Source organism: Buceros rhinoceros, unplaced genomic scaffold, assembly GCF_000710305.1.
Source record: "Buceros rhinoceros silvestris isolate BGI_N320 unplaced genomic scaffold, ASM71030v1 scaffold2268, whole genome shotgun sequence".
Classification (NCBI taxonomy): domain Eukaryota; kingdom Metazoa; phylum Chordata; class Aves; order Bucerotiformes; family Bucerotidae; genus Buceros; species Buceros rhinoceros.
In genome coordinates, this window is record NW_010427262.1 from 1 (window position 1) to 20,299 (window position 20,299).

The following is a 20,299-nucleotide window of genomic DNA, read 5'->3' on the forward strand; positions in this document are numbered from 1 at the left end:
ATTATTACCTCGGTCCCTCGACCCTTAGCAAAGCCTCCATAGAGGAAAGCAATGCCTGGGACTGCCAGGGTCAAATGCAGTCTTTTCCTGTGTAGTATCCACCAGTGCAGACCAGCACTATCCTGGAGGCAGTGCCAAATTTTATATGCAATTGGAGTTGTATTGCTCAGATTTTGTACTGTCATGATGAGAGGCCTTGGCCTTGGCCATTGCTAGAGTCATTATTGGCATTTCTGCTGGGGAAGACAAGATGCCATGGGTAAGTTCCCTGTATAAAAACCAGAGAAAGTTAGCCACATAGAGAAAACAATATTTCATATTTCTGCACGTTGGTGGTTTCTGTTCAGCATCAGTCTTTTAGGAATGCCTTTGCTCTTTGCTGCAGGACACCTTTCAGTGTTTCTGAGGTTGTTTTCAGTGTTTCCTACATATTTGTGTTACTGGGAGGAGTAAAACCTGTTGGTCTTCCAAGTTGTAATTCAGTTAAATCAAAGGTTTCTGTCCAAGCTAAATCCAGACCACTTGCCTTCCTTTTCTGGTCTTCAGATACCTCAGTCGTTTCTTGCCCGATCTTCTTAATCACCAACTTTCCCATGAAATATTGGAATTTCATTACAGAATGTCATGCCTCCGTGCAAATCTAGTGTTTAAGGAGAAAGCAGGAAGAGAAAAACAAAATTATTGAGATTTGTGCTGGACTTTCTATTCAGATGACTCTGTGTGAGGGCTCTACAGAGATTGCTGCATTCGTATTTATGTTTATTTTTAATCTATTTTCAATTTGTCAGACGTTATGGCAGAAATTGCAGTACTTCAGTAATTTTTTGCAAATACACTGAAGAAATCAGGAGTACTGATGCAATTTAGGTCAGTGCCCAACAAGAAACACAGAATCATCGGAAGAATCCTAGCTTCAAAAACTCTGGTGTTAGTCGTGTATTTACCAAAGTCCAAAACATAGCTATAAATACAGCTGCATGGGCGAGGTGCTCAGAGGCAAAAGAGGTAGTTGCTCCCCAGGAGGTTGCTTATGTGCACCTTCTTTGTCTTCGTGAAAGAAATGTAACTTAATTTGGATGTAAGGTCAGGCAAGGCTGTGGATGTAGTAGCTATCACGGAGTACCTAGCACATTGTGTAGCCGCTTCTAGACTTCCCTGTGTTAGTTCTGTTCTAACTCAAACCAGGACACTCATGTAGCTGTGCCCATTCAGATACATTCTGTTTTCATCTCTGTAATGTTACACCGAGACGCCTGTTGCAAAGCGTTAGGGGAAGACTACTTAATAAAATTTTGTCATCACGTGCCCCCTATGCAGTGTGTCATTACAATATTCTACCGTTTATTGGAAGGCAAGGACCTACTGGGGAACTGATTCTGCAATGTACGTAAAAAAGTGCCTTAAAATAAGTGTGTGTTTCAGTGATTTGCAGAGACAATCTGTTACTTGCTGCCCTAGGAATACTAGGATTTTTTTCTCACAACAATATACCCAGTAGAGAGTTGTCTAGTGCAGTGTAAATTGTCAAAGTGTGGCATTTTTGCCTCACCTAGACTACTTTTTTTTGTTCAGCCTAATTTCCCCTCTCTTCGTCAATCATCGCATTACTGGAACTTAATCCAAATTGCTTCTAAAAATATCTCATAATCCTAGACCAGAAGTGATCTTTCTTACCTTTCTGTACAACCATTTCTGTCTTTCATTTATTATTGATTATTATTTTAGTGAAAGACAATTTATGTTTTCTTTCCTGTTATACTTCTATAACTTTCCATGTGTATCACATTTTTTATAATTAAACTGTCAGGATAGTTGACGTCAGAGATCGTATACTGTACAATTTGGTTTATGCTTTATTTTTTATGTTTTATTCGATTTTTAATGCCACAATTATGCCCTGATTAGAGAAGGTATTAATGCCTTGTGTGTCTTTGTTCTCCACAGCCCCAACAGAAGCTCCCTTACATCCTCACCTAGGTAGGTGATTTGTCATTCTTATTACTAAAAGTCAGAATCACTAACTTTATTATAATAAACATTCTGTAAGGTCGTATGAAACCAGCTCTGGGGAATTCAAATAAAAATGAGACTCATATAAAATGAATTGAATTATGTCTAATTCTGATTAGTTGTTCTTTCATTGTGATTTTTATTGCTGTTTTTTTATTGCCTTTGAGCCCTTGCAGTGTGAGTATATCATGCTGCAGAGCTTTTCTTTCTAGCTATGTAATAGAGCATCTGTTTGCATGAGGACCAGGGCTGGAGCACCTCCCCTGTGAGGACAGGCTGAGAGAGCTGGGGTTGCTCAGGCTGGTGAAGAAAAGGCTCTGGGAAGACGTTAAAGCAGCCTTCTACGCCCAAAGCAGGCCTACAAGAAAGATGGAGAGGACTTTTTACAAGCACTTGTAGTGGTAGGGCCAAGGGGTAATGGCTTTTAGCTGAAAGAGGGTAGATGTAGATTAGATATTAGGAAGAAATTCTTCACTGTGAGGATGGTGGTGAGGTACCAGAACAGGTTGCCAGGAGAGCTTGTGGATGCCCCATCCCTGGAAGTGTTCAAGGCCTTGTTGAATGGGGCTTAGAGCAACCTGGTCTAGTGGGAGGTGTCCCTGCTCATCCATTCTACGATTCTATGACCTGTAATCCTCAGTGTGGAATGACACTGTCACACCAGGGTCACTGGCAGGAAGGTTTTGTCCCAGTGCACTTCTGGGGTGCACCCGGGAGTAGGCCACTACTTTTCCTGCTCTCCAAGTAGGGTATGGATCACGCAGCAGAGCTCCAGCCCTTCACCCACTAACTTGTGTGTTGCAATTTGATTAGTCCAGGAGAGATTCCAACCTCCTTGCTCGGTTTGAATTGCAGGTGACAGTTATTTCATTCATTTAATGAAAGTATTTGTAGAGAAGAGCCTGTCTACTATAAAAATAGATGCCAGGGTTTTGGATTCTTTTTTTTTTGTCATCATGTGTAAATGGTGCAGTAAATCTAGGACAAAAGTTGGAGTCCAAATCTTGCTGGCTCATGGTTAGAAACATTTACTTAACATAATTTATAGTTTATATTCCTTGAACAAGCCGACCTTAAATGCCAACTCCACTGACAGCAGCAGAGAAATTCCAGTGACCTCATGGATTTTTGCATATGAGTTATTAGAATGAACCCCCTGACTATTTGAAGTGTAGTGCATTCACTAGGACATCTGATCCCTCCTTGTGCCAGAGTTTCCAAAATCTGGATTCAGAGGGATTTTTTTTCTGAACATTCAGAACAACCACCAATTCAAAACAAAAGTTCTTAAGATGTTTAGTATGTACTTGATCACTGCATCTTTTCATAACCCTTGCACTCTAATGATAGACTGGGACACCTCATAATTTTATGTGGTAGTGTGATCTAGAGTAAGTAAAAGAACCCTGTAACTGAGAAAACCCTGCTTTCCTAGGCAGCATACCCTTAAAAAACTGATCTCCTCCTTTTACAGTGCATTACTTCAGCTCCAGGTAAAGCAGCTCTTAGAAAGCACTGGATGATTACAAGGGATTTTTTTAATATAATACTTTCTTTTCTTTGTAGCTGAAATGCACAGTGACAGCATTATCCTACGAGATGACTTTGACTCTTACCATCAACAAGAACTGAATCCTACCATGTGGTGAGTTTCAGACTTCTGCTTTTCTTTTATACATTTGAGCAAATCAAATCATTTTGGATATTATAGTGAAGTATTTGTACTATATTAATTCCTAGATAACAGCTCACACTGGTGTAAGCTTATGACTGACTGTGCTCCATTGAGACCTAAAAATTCTCATTGATTTCAAGTTTTGAATTAATCCAAAATGTAAAGAAGGATAGAGATGAGCTCAGTGAATGTTTTTGTATGAAGACTTTGATTTCTTGAAATGATAGTTTTAATGGACAAAGTTACGAATTTCAATAATTAAACTTTGGTTTTTTGATTTTTTTTTTTTAATTTCATGTTCGTGTAGTACATATTTCCGCTAACTGTAGTAAAAACTCCTTCTAAACTGGAATAAAATGTTTCCAAAACATTAAAAAGTAAAACCTAACTGGAGTTTAATACCTCCATCTGTATTTTCAGTTGCTGAAAATGTTTAAGGTTGATTTTTTTTTTCTTTTTTTGAGGAAGAAACTTTTTCAAAACAGTTTGTATCATATAGGTAGGAAAAGCCTTCCCTTCCCAGCTCTCTACAGCAACTCCCAGTTACTAGTTTTGGGGTTTTTTTATTCAATAAGATTCCTGAGTAAGATCATTCATTTTATCACAGCCTATGTCTGAAACAGCAAGCAGAGGTTGTTATCATTCTTTAACCAGTATACGCTGTTGGAAAATCTCAGGACTCCATGTGCATAATAAGGCAAGTACAATTTAGGACAGGTCAGGCAGACGCTTTATTAAATATGATCATAACGTGAGAGCACTAGGACAACATCTCCCCCTCCACTCCCCTGTTCACTGCTAAGTAATTGCAGAGACCCAACCCATACCCTGTTTCAGAAAAGAAGGAAAGAGATGAGGAAAGACAATCATTTCAATGTTAATAAAGCCAAGTATCATTCCCTGGGAGGGATGGACTCCTTAAGTTGCTGCCACAGTTTTAAGGACTCCAACAGTAAATAACAGGACAATAGAGAGAGATGGCTGTTGACAGAGCCTGTGGAAGTTGCACACCCACTGTTGTTTTAGCTCAGAAGCAGGGAGTTGGAAACTGCAGACTGTTAGCTTTTAGTCAAAAGGAAAGTTCTTTTAACAAAGATAACTCTTAGCATGGCTTCTCAATCTTAAATATTAATAATTTTATCACCACAATGTTCACAGTGATAGAACACCATTTCCTATGATATATGTATGTATATCACAAAAGAGGAAGTTATAGTACAAAACTGATTCTATCTTGTATAGTGAATAAGTCTACTGGTTATCCTAAACCAGATAAATGCATCTATCGGTCCTAATATAAAGTTTTGATGGTTGGAGTCTTCTTTGTTTGTATGAGATTGTTACCGAGTTCTCTATTCCTTCCAATCCTATTTCATAAATACAGCTAATTTTATGGATTTATTTCATACAAGACAAAGAAATGTTTTACTGACTCAGTTTATTGTGTTCAGATAAATTCCTGATGGGCATTTTAGCAGTTACCTGCATTTGTTAGTTAGGAATACATATGTTCTGTGAAATCAGACTTCACTTTCCTTTTTATTAAGTCCTGTCACAGTTTTCCATCTGTGCAGGTCTGTCACAGTTTCACCATCTTTTGTAAAAGGATTGTGGTTTATGGAATTTTATGGATATTTTTCTTTTGCACATACTTATTGTAATACATTTTAATATGTGCCTACTATTTTTCTTCCTTTTGTTCCTTTTGTATCATCTCTTTAAAAGTTTTTCTGGACAGATGCATTAGGGACCTGGAATACTGTAATAGAAAAGATCCTCTCTTTCTTTATGGGAATGAATAGATCAAGGACTGTTAATGGGTTACAGAATAGCTGCCAAGGTAGATAGCGTTAGCAGCAGTGTGTTAAATGGACTTGAGTGGAAAGAAAGGAGAGGAGGCATTATTTCCCTGCAGATGTCTCATAACTCACAGAGGGCCTGTCTGTTGGGAGCCTCTGTAATTTATTTATCCATTGCTCTCTTATCTTTGAACTCATCCTTGCTTTATAGAAGTCTCAACACAGAAATTTTGTACTAAAAGAGCCTGCTGACTCGTGCTCCTTTTGTCCCCAAGTTTTGGATTTGGAATAACCTTGACCCACCTTCGTTGGTGGGTCAGTGCAAAGAGGTGTGTGCTGAGAGTCAGAGTCCCCAAACTTGCCACAATCCTGAGACAGATTTTCCTATAATAACACCAGAATTTCCTATAATAACACCAGAAAACCAGTATCTTCAGTAATGCTAAATAATAGTGAAGCACAAATAACAGAAAACTAATGAGGTGTCATGAGCTTTTCTGCACAAAGGATTTCTGCAATGGCTCTGCTTCCAGTGAAGACCTGCTTAGCGGCAGAAAGCTCATTCTCGTTTGATTGTCCAGTGGGAGTTAAATTAGGGATTAGAAACAGTTTACACCATGCACCCTAAAATTGCATTTTTTCCCCCTGGCAGCTACCAAAATCCCATCTTTACAACAAACAATTGTGGTAACTGCTAGAGCAGGATTTCCATCCCTGATCGGTCCCTGGTCTGCTGTAGTGGGAGTGTGCGGTAGCAGCTGCCTTGTGTGCACTGATAATCCAGCAGTGCCATGTCACCAGGGGCCAGTCAGATTAAGCCACTCTAATAATTTCTGAAACCATTATTTGTGTAAAGATGAAAAGAGAACGTTACGTATTTTTCTATGATCTTTTCTTCCCAAATCCTGCAAAACACTGGCTTGGATGTGATTAATATTGTCTCACTCCTCTGGATCCCCTTTCTGGCACGTGCAGCTCTGGCACTGGCATGCAGTCCAAGTACACAAACACAGCATTTTATAGTTTCTCTGCGTGTCTGATTTTATAAGTCCCAGCAGAACTTGTGTGTCACTCTATTGCTAGAAGAGGCCTCACATCAAATAACTATTTTGCACAAGGGCACTGTATGATTTTGAGAGTGACTGCCTGTTTTTTATGGATTTCTGCTCATTCAAACACATAAAAAGACACATCCTACCCAGCAGCCATCTGCTTCTTTGGAGGCTCAGGAGCAGGGAAGGAGTGGCTATAGGTGTTTCTGGAGCTGCAAGGAGAGGACAAAGGAAAGGTTAGGATGGGGCTTTTTGTAAACAGAAAAATCACAGCATCTGGGAATCGTTTCCTGACCTAAATCACAGTTCGGTGATTGAAAGAAAACAGGAGAAACAGGGAAAGGACAAGGAGAGGAGCAGACAGCAGGAGAGGATACATAATGAGAATGGGAATGCAAGAATGGGAACATGTCTCACTCTCGTTTACTTGGTATTCAACCACCATGAGGAGGTTCTTGTGTGGTGTGTCCAACCAATTTTTATATTCTTTTCTTCTAGCATGCAATCATGTCAGGATATGATGATTTCCAAAGTCCCCAACCTTACGTATGCAATGATTTCTTCATTTCATTGGTCTCATTTGCCACCAAATTTACAAAGACCTCTTTGTCTTGTGAAACAAATATGCTTCACTCATTCATAAATGGTGTTCTATGTCTAACATGAATAAGCTGTGAAAGTTAAGGTAGGTAAGTGACTCTTAGTCCAGGGTAACATAGCACTGATGGCCATGCTAAGTGGTTCACAACTGCCTTGAGGAACTAATTAGACAGTAATGTTTAGTGCATTTTTCAAGGAAAAGTCTAATAGCACAGGCAGTTCATGAGACTTGTTGAAACCTGTGTTAGTTCAGAAAACTCATAACCGTGGAAATAATTGATTTCTTCAGTAAGGGAAGGGAATATGCATCATGTACTCCTTCCCAGGAAAGGGCCAGGGAATGGCTGGATGAGAAGAGGATCACTGTGAGTGGTATCTGGAAGTCTGTCTATGTTGTTGAGCACCTGTTTCCATGACCGTCTTGTCTTCATGTAAACCCATAAAACTGCAAAGAAAACTATAAAAAAAAAAGATGCATAAATTAGTAAAGAAGAGATGCTGGCATTAGTGTACATTTCTGTACAAAGCTCTATGTTTTAACAGTAGGGTTGTTATCAACAGGGAGTCTGTACATTTAAAAAAGAAAGACTGTACAAAAGCTTGTAGCTGGCTAAACTCTCCTTCCCAACATGATGCCACATTTCATCTCAACGCCTATCAACACTCCAAACAGCAATCACTTACGGAAGACAGAAGACATACTCTTCAAAGATGACATAAAGAAAAGCTGAGCATGTAAAATCAATCGATAAGAAACAGGTTCCATCACTTCTTCATGGCATATGAGAAATGAAGAGGTACAGTGATATTTCCAGTGGCAAAGAGGTGGAGGAAAGCTTTGTGACAGAAGAGAGAAGTCCTAAAGTGGTTTCTAAATTGCACTAACACTGTGGGATTAAACTTCAGAAAGATTTATGTTTAAAAATCTCTTGGCAGTTTGAGATGTTTATCTTCTTTATAGTCCAGACATCACAAAAGACATCAGTCAATATAATGTCCACAAATTCAGGTACTGTAAAGGGAAAGGAGATGACAAATAGGGATGAGGAAACAGCAGATGTTTCCGCTACAGCAAAGCAAAGAACAATAACAGAGAGAGGTGGAACTCTCTAAGCCAGAGATGAGAGTGATGGCAGGTCTGCAGAGAAGACTTCTAGATGAATTTGACACACGCCTACAGCAGCAGCGAATAGCAGCTGTAAAGAGAAGGCTAGAGTGATTTTAATGTGCTAAGATTTTAGACCAGACAGGTGAGAAAGTAAATGTAAAAAGCTGAACCCAGGTAGGGCAATTAATACTGTCTCCTGTTTGTATAAATGGAAGAGAAATTAACCTTCCTGTCTGCACCAGGAGAGGAGCAAATTGGATCACTTCTAAACACGTAATACTAGACTTTGATCTGAGAAACAGCAGATTTTTTGACTCTTCATGCATTCCTGTCAAGATAGAGAGAAACTGTTGTCAGAGACAACTCATTTCAAAGGGAGCATGAAGCGTGAATCAGGATTACCAACATGCATCCAATGTCTTACTAGAGGAGTCATCCTTGAAAAGACGAGTGATGATGAAACAGTTATAGTAGAAGGACAGTATTTCTGGACTTCCAGACAGTATTTCATAGGTCACATTAGAGAAGCAGAATAGATGAGCATCTGAATTGCTTTTTATTCCTTGAAATAAGAGAATCACAGAATTAAAATATCCCTTGGATTATGTAACCTGACCTTTCATGAGGGATTAAGTGGTCCCTGCATAGTATTCATAGGCAAAGTTTTCCTGTCGTATCTGTCTCCCCTGCACATATCTGGAGCTCAGGCAGATGCTCCACTTTAGAACTCCAAAATGTAGGGACAGATCATGAAAATAATGCTCATAAACAGCCAGAATCCTACAGAATTCCAGGTATTCTTCTAGTTCCTGTACCTCTGTCCTTCAGAGTTTAGGAATCAAATGAAATTTAGATAGCAACAAAACATATCCTCCGTGAACTCTCTTTCTGTACTTTCTATTATACACAATTTTCTGTCATGTACAAAAGTACAATTTCATTCACTCACAGGTTCTCTTCTTGCTTTATATTGAGAAGTAAAATTATGGGCTGACTGTGGCTTCTATAAGTAAATATTAACTCACTGAAGTCAATAGGAACATTACTTTATTAGAAAATTTAATTTTGCTGCTTAAATTCAAAATCCTAAATGCCTTCAGCGTGAAGTACTGAATAACTTTATCGACATGCTCATACAGGAAAAAAAATTCAAGGATTTTTTATGTCTGACTTTGTTTCAGGAATTGGAGCTGAAACTAACCTTTGATAAAATCTCAGAATAAGGGATAGATTTGGAAAGTGGGAACTAGGCATTCATCTTTGACTTCTGTAATGGACTTGGGCATAAGAAAGCCAGCCCTGTGCTGAATTCACTGAGGACCAAATGAAGAGACCCAAGATAACAAGTGCAATCAATTACGCGCCACATCTAAGCATCTGAAAACCCAGCATCTATCACTCAGCAGAGCTCAGTACACAGATCTGCAGGGTATTGTGCAGGGTACTGTATGCTGCCTGGAGTTAATCCATTCTGCCAGAAGTTACACACTCTTTACCACCCTGGGAAAACAAGGGAGTGGTGAGGAGCCTAAGACTGCTGTGGAAGCAGACCAGGAAGTAGCTCAAACACATACCTTAAAAATTAAACATTGTTTCTAATCACTACCTGGGTTGGCAGCAGCCCATCCTCCCTTACTCAGACCTTTTGCATGCATGGCCCCTGCAGGGAAAAGCTGTCCCAGCCCATGGGGTTACTGACGATGCTCCCAACCGATTCCTCACAATGAAGCTGGAAATTTCATTTGCCCTGTCCAGGACCATGGTGGGCTGATGGTTTTCAGACATTCAAACGAGCAATATCAATTAGGAAGAGGTGGGGAAAAAAAAAACAAACAACCAAGGAAATTTGTATAGGAATCAACTGTACATTGATAGTATGTATCAATTATCTCTGACCAACTACAGTCATTGAAAACTCTATCATATATTTTGACAGCAAGTCCGTATCTCCTTGAGATATCTTATTTTCCATCCAACTTCCTGTAAGATCTACCATCAGAAATTAGCCGGAGAGTGAAAAGAGAAGAAAACCGAACCTTGAACACTGCTAAATTACATGTAGGCTGTGTATATAGGAAGGTGTATTTTGGTGACATTATAAATCAGAAAAGGTGGCCAAGTCTGACACACTCTATGTGAGAGAAGCTGAAGAAAAAACTACCTAAACACCCCTTACATAAGACCATTGCACTTGAAACTCTTCAAAGTCTGAAGTACAGACAAAAATCAGCAAGAATTAAGAAGGTTTGGAGTGAGTTCACCCTTGCTTACAATGGAGCAAATGTTTGCCTGTAGGTTTGATAATAAAGCTGAGCTTCAGATGCCTGAAGGCAATGCTGGTGAGCCCCAATGCAGGCAGTTTGTCAGGGCAGGTTGTTACATCATTCAGCCTTTTCATTCAGCATCATGATAACAAGACAGTCCAATCTGATAAGATGTAATGGTCTTATTTTACAGCTTGCAAGCCCGATGTGGTCTCAAACATACAGTTTGTGCTTTCTGTTTTGAACACGGTATGTTCTTCCTGCAGGTCTGAATGCAGTAACTGCGAGATTGGAGAGAAGTGCGGTGTCATAATGCACGGCAACGCTGTCACTTTCTGCGAGCCATATGGTCCCAGAGAATTGGTAAGTGACGGCTGGCTCATCTGTTGGGGCTGGGACTGCAGGCTATGAGTTGGGGCTGTGTTGGCTGCAGAGATGCTGGTGAGCTCTGAAAGTCTGATGTTAGCAGAGAGGTTTTTAAGCAAGGTGATAGGGCTGTAGATAAGCACCCCAGAAGCATTCCAGTGTTTTAAACTAATGATGCTAACCTAAGGTTATTGCAGTAGCTTGCAAGGGAAAGTCTCTTGATCTGGTGTGCATCCAAATTATTTAAAGTATCAGTACAATACTGGAAAGGGAAGGAAATTGAACTGTGTTTTCAAACTGGCATCAGTCCCTTTTTATTTCCGACAATGAAATAAAGACAAGGTTCATTTTTCTTCTTTTATTTTATTAGCTGTGTCCCATTTTTTCTTGTCACTGTTGACAAACATTAATTTGGTTGTAAAACATCACTTGTGAACAATGCATCCTACAGACTTAAATGCAGCCTGGAGCAAGCACCTGCCAGTCTCAGGAAAGCATACATAACAAATTGAGTTGTGATGAAGGGGACAGAATTAATTTCATTGGGCGTAGTTTGGTAGTAACACTGCTGTAAGAAACAACATGCTGCAATTTGCATTAACTTGGGATCATCTGGGTGTGGAAAATTAATTGAAAGATATACAACCATTGCCCGCAAGCTGACACCGGGCAGGTAGCTGCTATGGTGTACGTAAAATGGGAGTTTTTGAAAGAACTGAAAAATCAAAAGGCCAGCTCAAAGCCTGTGTAATTCAAAATTAATTTTCATGTTTGCAACAGTCTTCTGAGTGAAGGAAGAGGCTGGTTAGGGCTATTTGAAGTGCATACATGGAAGAGAGCCATAAAACAGAAGTGGTTTTGGCTAGGTATCTTCTCTTCTTTTCAGACATCGACAATTCTTTTAACAAGATTAATTTTACATCCTTAAATGAGACCAGAGTTCTACAAATGTAATGTAGATATTGCTGTTGTGGTGACTGAAAGTCATAAACACATATAAAATTAATTTAGAGGTTTTATGGATAAAGGAGATTTTCAGTAATTTTCCTCACAACCAGCTCCAGCTGAGGAATCCTGACAGGGTTGCTAAATTGCCTCTCTGCTACTTTGAATTGGGTTTGAATGTACTACGCTTCATTAACTGCCTGCAGAAGAGATGCATTGTTTTCTGTCCTGTGCAAAAATGGAGTCGCACCAATGGGATATTTTCCTGAATCTTTTAACTCATTTTTGGTTGTAGCATTGAGCATGGTAACATTTCTTGAAAAAAAAAAATCTACTTACGACGTTTAGGAAACTCAGGGTCCCAGCTCTGAGGGTTTTGAAATGTCGTTAATTAGGTGTTCTCTCCTTGCTGATAAGTAATTTAGACTCTCCTTCATAATCACAAATTGGCTTCAAAATCCAATCCTGGACAGTATTTGTTATGATACCATGTGGTAAAATAGCACTACCATGACATCAGGATGTTGGAAAAATTTATTACGTTGCCAAAGTGGTGTGATTAAATAATCAGCTGAAAAAAATCAACATGCTTATAAACAGTTAGCAGCCTAATAATGAAAGTGTTTATAAATATTATGGCAGCGTTGCAAAAAAATCAAATCCTTCTGAAGGAACATGCTTAACATTTTGGATGAGCACAGAATGGTGTTCATGCTAGAGATCTGATCTAGTTTTATTTTTGAGTAGGGACATGGGTTTAAATCCCTGTTTTCTTAGAACTAGTTTCTGATCTGCAGTCATGTTTCAGCAATTTCGCAACTTATCTCTTCCTGTCACAAATTTTAAAACTGGTTTCATTTCTCCAGTTATTATGCATTTTTATTCTAACACATTTACTATTTGAATCCTATTCTGTCCCTCCTTGAAATAGCTCTTGGAATCTCTGTTCCTCTTCACGGCTTCCAGTGCCACATTATTGCTTTCAAATACTTATTCTAGAAGAGTTGAATTTGCAAAATATGTTATATCAACTGCATTATATCAGCTGCTGGTTTGTTTCTTTGACCTATTTCCCTTCGCCTGACTCCCAGCAGACAGCTGCGATTTCAGCCAGAAAAAAATCAACTGCTTTATATCAGCTGTTGGTTGGTTTCTTTGCCCTCTTTCCCTTCGCCTGACTCCCAGCAGCTGCCTGCTACTGCAGGCAGAAGTTTTTTTAATATCAGTTGTCTGTGTCTCTTGGTGAGAATTTACCACTGACTAAATCCTGGAAAGGTGCATAGCGTCAGAGGTTGCAAGCAAAGGAAAATAGCTATTAAAGGCTCCCTGCCAAGCTTCCTGCAGCATCGGATCTTAGAAGTCCTTTGCAGAACTTTGCAAAATATTTTTAGTAAGTGTAATGCTTTTTTCTAAAGTATTACTGAAACGATTCACAACAAAGTTTCTTTTAAGTCTACGTGAATGCCTCTTCTGTGATGATTGATAATAGGATGGTGATAGGAGCCACTGAAAAAGTTTCATTTTCAGATTAGAACTTGCACAACACTATTAACTGAATGTAAACTAATATAATAGGTACTCATAACTCAACTCAGGAAGCACTTTATTGTTTGGCAGGATATGCGAGGTACCTAATACTGATTTGATCCTGACAGAATAGACTTAAATGGGGATGTGACTGTATTTTTAAAGGAGTTATGTAAATGCAGCTTCCCTATATTTGTTTAAAGACTAAAACTACCTGTAAGGAATGTTCCAAAGAGAGGAGAACAGTACTTTAAGAAAATGTTATGTACAGATAGTGCCAAATTTTCAGGTAGTTTCGAAAAATCACCGTTTGAGATGATTGTGAAGCCTTGGGACTGTGTCCCACTGAATGTATTAGTTCACAAAACATGAATAACTGTGATAAATTTCCTGAATTTCCATGAACCATCTTAAAGTACATACAGTCTTGTTATCAGCTAATCTTCAGTCAATTTCAGTGAGGATCCCATTCTTTAGTATTTATAAGAAGTTCCTCTCCATATGTAATATGTATGTAAACCAAAAACAAACCACACCAAAACCTCATGCTCACTCATGCAGGTCTCCATCCATTACGTTCAAAGGCATCATTTCACTACTACCTCACCTCGGTGCATGCCGGCCCAGTCTGGTCCCTTTTGCTCTTCTGCATCACCAACTGTCCACTGCCCCTGGGGGAGAGGTGATATTTATGTGAGCATTGGTGTGCTATATGGCAAACCACACCAGAAAATGAATCCAGGTTAAAATACACTTGCAAAGGAAAAAGCCCATTCATTTAACAGAAGTCAGCTCTTTGAGCTGATTTAACATGTAATTACCCAAAAGCTGACGTTTGTACATGGAAGGGAATGAAGGGAGTTATCACCTAGAATTTGTTAATCACATGCATTTGCATATACATTCCAAATATACATTTGGAAATATGTGGGAAATCTTCTGCAGTCCAAAGAATCTTCAGTCCAAAGACATCATAACCAACCCAGGTGACTGAGAGATAGCATTTGTTCTCTGTCAATGGAGTCCTAAATAACAGTCAGAAGACTTCTGCATTTAGGACTAGGGGTTTTTTTGGAGTCATGCAGTGCCGCACAAGGTAATAAGGGACTTCAGACATGAGAGAGATCTCTCTCAGCAGTTTTCATGTTTATCTACATAGTAGATAATTAAAGAGCACGGGAATACCTGATAATGGAAGAATGTCTGCTTTCACTCTGTGACTCGGGGAAATTATGCATTTATTGTACCATTCATCATTACAAAATGCTGATAAAATTGCCTTTGTAATACTGCCACAGTTAATGGGCGTTTGAAAGAATGTAGCATCTTTCAAGGCATTGAGTCTAATTTTTTCTTGGGTGCTGGCTTTTTTAGAAAATGACAGTTTAGTGTTCATGAGCTCAAATGTTTATCCATATTATGCAGATTACCATGTTTTTTTCATTCTTATCTACTACTCAGTTTCCTCTACATCACTCATACAAGCAAAGCAGGAGGATCGTTCAAGTCCTCCAGGTGCTCCACTTAGAGCTGCCTCCATGCAGATTCCCAGACAAGCTCTGGTAGCCAAAGCCTGCTAACCCCAGGACCTTACTTACAGGGCTAAAATTGCTCAGAAGTCTGACTTCTTTGTGGCATATCCATAATACGATGTGGTGCAAGGATGCAGATCACAAGGACCACATCTAACGGAAGACCCTGTTGCTATCCTCACGGGAAAACACATGAATTATTGGTGCATAGGGTCTGATGTAGAAGGACAGCTCCAAGGTCTTGAAAACTAGGATGCAGACATTACTGGCAACAATATCAGATGAATTTGTTTAAGGTGTTTGTTGTCCCTATTCTTCCAATTAGATTACTTCTTTTATGATTGCATAAACTTACTCTCTGGCCAGGTTATACATTTTTTCCTTTTCTCTTTTGATCTAATGTTGCCATTATCTTTCAGCTTGTACATTTTTCCTTTTTCAGTGTAGCCTCTAAAATTTTTTTATAATCATAAATTATGTCTTTGTTGGGTCTTTTACTGAAATGAACCAAACTTCGAGTCTTCTCTTTTGGGAGTGACCCTCCGGTTAGTGCTTCTGCTTGTTAAACAATTCAACAACAGCATTTTGAGAAAACAACTAGATCAGGCAGTGGTTTTAGGCACTGCTTCTGACTTGCTTGTTTTGCAGTAGTATCATTAAGACCAACTTGCAAAATGAATTGATAAAAAATATGTGTCCTTCACAACACTCTAGCGCTTTTTATCTTACAGTATTTCAGGAAAAAATCGTAATTTGAACTACTGAAAGATGGGTGATGTGCTGAATACAGAGTGAGCTTCTCGGTGTTTTCTGCTTGTTTCTAGGTTTTGTTTGGATGTCAACAGTATGTGGATGCTACTACAAAATTTCATTGTACTTATTGTGCAGTATCACCAAGGTTTTCTTTTCTTTGCTGTTGAAGATTTCTAAAGGTTTTTTTATTCAATCTTAGTATTTCCTTTTATTATTTAGTTAATGTTATTTTTATTATTTATTTATGATCATTTTTGGTTCTTGTTCTGAGCTAGGACAAGTGAAAACTGTTCTGTATACACATATTTATACTAAGCTGAGCATAAACCACAGGGTTTTATAAACCACCAGTGTTTCACATAAATGTGCTTGCTTTGTAGGCATTAATACGATGAAAGAAAAAACTTTCCAGCTTTGACATGTGATGAGATACCAATAATCAAAATGACATAACAGAAATGTCCGCGATCACTCAACCTGAAAGGGTTGGAGATTAATAGTTTTATGCACTGGAGTTCTAGGTATCCGGAGACTTTCCACGCTTTCAAAGAAAAACAAGTAATGAGTGTATTGTTTTGCTGATCTAACACAACATCTCTGCTGTTTGCTTTTCTTCCTGTAGACCACCACTGGCCTTAACACAACTACTGCATCCGTCCTTCAATTTTCCCTTGGTAAGTTTAGCTTACTCTTTCACCTGAGAAAGTATGAAAAGTAATTTCTGCAAAGGAAAATTGCCTTCTGATTCAGATTTACCTTTCTGGTTATGTCCCACCCAAGGAATTAAAAAAAACCCAAACTTTTAAAAATTTCCGCACACTTATTCATCTCTCAATCTAGAGATTAGTTCCTAAATTAATCAACCTAAACTTTTGGAAAGGAGAAAACTCCAGTGGACACTCTGATGATGGGAGGCATAGTCATATTTGGGGTTTGGGGGGTTTTTTCACTTCTTTTATAGCCTAGCAGATAATATTATAATCTCTTGTTCTTTCTGCGATGTGATTACAGTCTCTTTTTTAACATTTAAAACCCATGAAGCATTACATATTACGGCTGTGTAATGCTGTTTTTAACACATCTGTACAGACAGAATAGGTCTTTTAGTTCACGTTATCAGCAGTATGGTGGTAAGCTGTATTACTTAGAGTACCTGCTGTAAGTTATTTCACGTTCTCCCTGTGTGGTTGTGACTATAAATCATGGCAGAAGTTGTGGTTTGGGCTGAGGGCAAATTTGGGACAAAATTTGTTAAGTTACATCTCAGTGTTCAAACCACGAAGGAAAAATGTTTTTATAATATAAATGGTTCAATAAAAAAGCAGGCAGGAAATACAGCCTGCTTCCTCCATGGGCCCATGGATATGTGTTTAGAAATCATTTTCCTATTTTTAAAAAAGTAATTCTCCAAAAGTATCTCAGCAGATGTGTGATTAAACTCTTCAACTCTCAGTTGCAAATAAGAGCTATCAGGTAGCTTGGCAGGCAGCTTGGTTTTTTTTAATGGATTGGAAATCAAAATCCTAGAAGGCTCAGAAAAATGTCATTGAAATTTGTTTTTACCTGACGCTGTTCCTTTGGCTATTAGAGGTCGTTGTTACCTGTCACCCTGCAATTGATTGCAATGTTAATTGTTCTAAGGATTGGTATCTGTCCTTTTATTTTGAATTACTGTTTTTAAAAAGCCAGAAAAATGAATCCATTCCTAAACTGAGCTATTGCATAAGTATTGGGCACCTCCAGCAAAAAACAGCCTGGAAGCACCCTGCAGTTTCATTCAACCAGTGAAAGGGAAACAGTTCATGTCATCTGCTAGGACGTGTTGCTCTCTTGCAGAAGCTCTACCTCACACCCTTGGCTGTGCCTGAGGATAGTGGCTTTTACAACGGTGCAAGTTTGTGGTGATGGAGGAGTTTTTGCTTTTCAGGAAAATTTACAAATTTTTTCTGTGAATTATTCTTACAGTGACCCGGGGTAAGCTGAATGATTTGGTAGGTAAATGCTGTCACAGCTTGGTGGCTGGTGGCTGCTACAGGTGAACTGCAGAAGGGTGCAGGCTCCCAGAAGTTACAAAATTAGACTGAAGTTTTCACTAGTAGCTTTTGTTCCTGTTAGTCAAGGAAGGTTAAAAAAAAAAAAAAAAATAAAAGGGGAGGGGGAGGGGGCAGCAGGGTAAAACCAGGCTAAGTAGGAAATGCCCTAAATGACAGGATTGTCAGGAATATACAGTAAGAATACCTTAACCTGTACCAGTAGGAACCAGTGAAATCCCTGGTATGACGGAGCAGGAGAGGTGTGGATGCACATCTGAGTAAAGCAGATTTCAGCCTGAATTTCAAAATACATCACATTTCCCTGTGTGCCTGTGTTGATCTTGAAATACAGCGCAGATTGGTTTTGTAGCTGATAAAAACCAACGTGAGCCGGGGGACTGCTGCTGAGCTCAGCAGTACTTGGCTTTAGAATCATAAATCTAAACTAGGCATTTGCCAGTTTCTAGCTTATTCCCAAGTGTCCGATTTAATCATAACCCTATTTAGGGATTCATCCAAGGGAATTGCCTTTTTTTAAAAGAATGTTTAACACTTTCTATCAACCGTGGAATAGCTTGAGCTGTAATCTTTTGGGAGTATCTTTATATTAAATTCGTCACATAGCTTTGGCCACATTAAAGTGCATACCCTTTGATTTATCTCGCCACTAACTATCAGATGGAATTTTGTATTTGCAGGTATACTAGCATATGAGGACTACGAAATGAAGCAAAAAAATAGTCCTGATTTCACTATAAAACCCAGATCCTTTTAAACTGTGTGGTCAGGAAGGGTGACACCCTGGTGAATTTTTCATTATTTGATATTCTGTGCAGTTTCCTTCACGTACCACCTATTTGGCAGTCTTGCCCTTTAAAAGACAATAGGGTTGAAAAGGTGACTTAAGATGAAGACTTAATTAGGATGAAAAGGTAATTAGTAAAGCCTATTGAGCTCATAGGACAACATTAATGTGCATTAATCCTTCCCAAATGAGAGCAACTTGTCTGCCACACAGCATTTACTTGGAGCTGGTGTCACTGCCTTTTGGTCCAGGGCTGGGGTGGTGTTTACATTAATGCACTCTCTGTCCAGGTGTGTAGAAAATTTCAATTACTTCACATGTCTTAATCATCCATGACTACATTTCTCCAAGACCAAACACTGAGATGATGAAGACAAAGTCTAGCAGTATCCTTAATGTTCAGTGGGATTGTTATTTGAGATATTTAAAGCAATGCCTTTGGGCTCTCTCAGGCCAGAACATCCAATTTAACAGCTTGAAATAGCAGAATATTGCACAAAAGCTTCTGGACTCAGCTGCCACGCAATGTTAGTCTGGTTTTACCTGAAATATTCTCCATTTCTCACTCCAAATATCAGGCTTTTCCCCTTAGCTACATCCCTGGACTTCACCAGGGATGAACAGGATCTGTCATTTGCATAGGCCACTATGATTGAAGGTGACTCATAGTACTGAGATATTAGCAGTACTGAGCTAATCCAGGAAGAAAGAGACCCATGAAATCCCATCAGAGGAAAGGTTTTAAGGGAGCCATGCCAAGGTGTGAGCTGTGCAAGTGGTTCTGCTCATGCATTGTTCCTTGGGTGTCCTCTTGAAGCATATGGTGCTGAGGCCGTGGTGTATGTGGGCTGTGCACGCTCTGTGTGGGCAGTTCAGCACTGGCAAGCTCTTCCAGCCCTCCTTCCTCCACAGTGCGTCTGAGTCAGACACGTCAGAAAATGAAGGCGCTGTGAGGATGAGTACCAACACCCAGACTGGTGTCCAGGGCACGTGCTCCCCAGAGTGATGTGTGTCATAACATGAAAATTGTTAACAGAAAATATTACATTACCTTGAAAAACTTTGTTCCACATCTCTCTCCTTATGTCTTAGTATTGCTAGATCATCTCGGGCCATTAAACAATTTTTGAAAATGGGAATAGCTTGAAAAGGCAAGCTCCTACTCTTCAGCTTTGCTATGAAAAGTCTAGAACACTCGCCTGAGAACCAGATGACTTTCACAGTATCATCTACTGGATAAATACACGATGTTTGTAAGGCAGAATCATACTTACTGCTTTCATTTCAACTTTCATGCCATTATCAGTCATCTGTCACTTATCTGTCATTACTAGAGCAAATTAACAATTCTCCCTTCCCCCTCATTTTCTGAAAAATCAAACACGCACACACACACACACACACAAACACACACACACAAACACACACAAACATACACATACACTCCACTATCTTATATTAACCCAAAATTTATTTTGGGGAAACAGCTTTCTTTTAAGTTAACAAATACCTTCTGAGAGGGAGTAAGTCTCAAACATGTGTCACTTCAACTCCAGTTTTTAAAGATCAAGTCATCAGTCTTGCAAACAAAGAACTAGTCAAAGGTTCAGAATTCTTTTTTTCTTTATTTGGAGAAAAAATTTGAGCTCGAACTCTCCCTTCCACAAAGTCATGATAAAGAAATTTTGCAAGAGCTGGGTTCCCAAATCTAATAGATTTTACTCTGGGCCAACACTAATCCTTACTTTCAGTCACCCACATAACTACCTTTCTAGGCAAATAGCGATTTGCAATTTTTTCAATATGTTTCTAATGATAAACCATCTTTCC

General features: G+C 39.1%; 1 protein-coding gene across 1 annotated transcript in view; it reads left to right on the forward strand.

Annotated features, from left to right (window-relative positions):
• Positions 1-1,944: 1,944 nt before the first annotated feature.
• The window catches only part of RELN (reelin), a gene marked incomplete at its 5' end in the record, with an annotated part of 120,648 nt that continues 102,293 nt past the window's right edge, over positions 1,945-20,299 (forward strand). Inside the window, 4 exons of the mRNA XM_010141799.1 lie at positions 1,945-1,977; positions 3,577-3,655; positions 10,775-10,871; positions 16,254-16,305. Of these exons, the coding sequence (XP_010140101.1) occupies positions 1,945-1,977; positions 3,577-3,655; positions 10,775-10,871; positions 16,254-16,305 (261 nt within the window). The remainder of the gene's footprint in view (positions 1,978-3,576; positions 3,656-10,774; positions 10,872-16,253; positions 16,306-20,299) is intronic.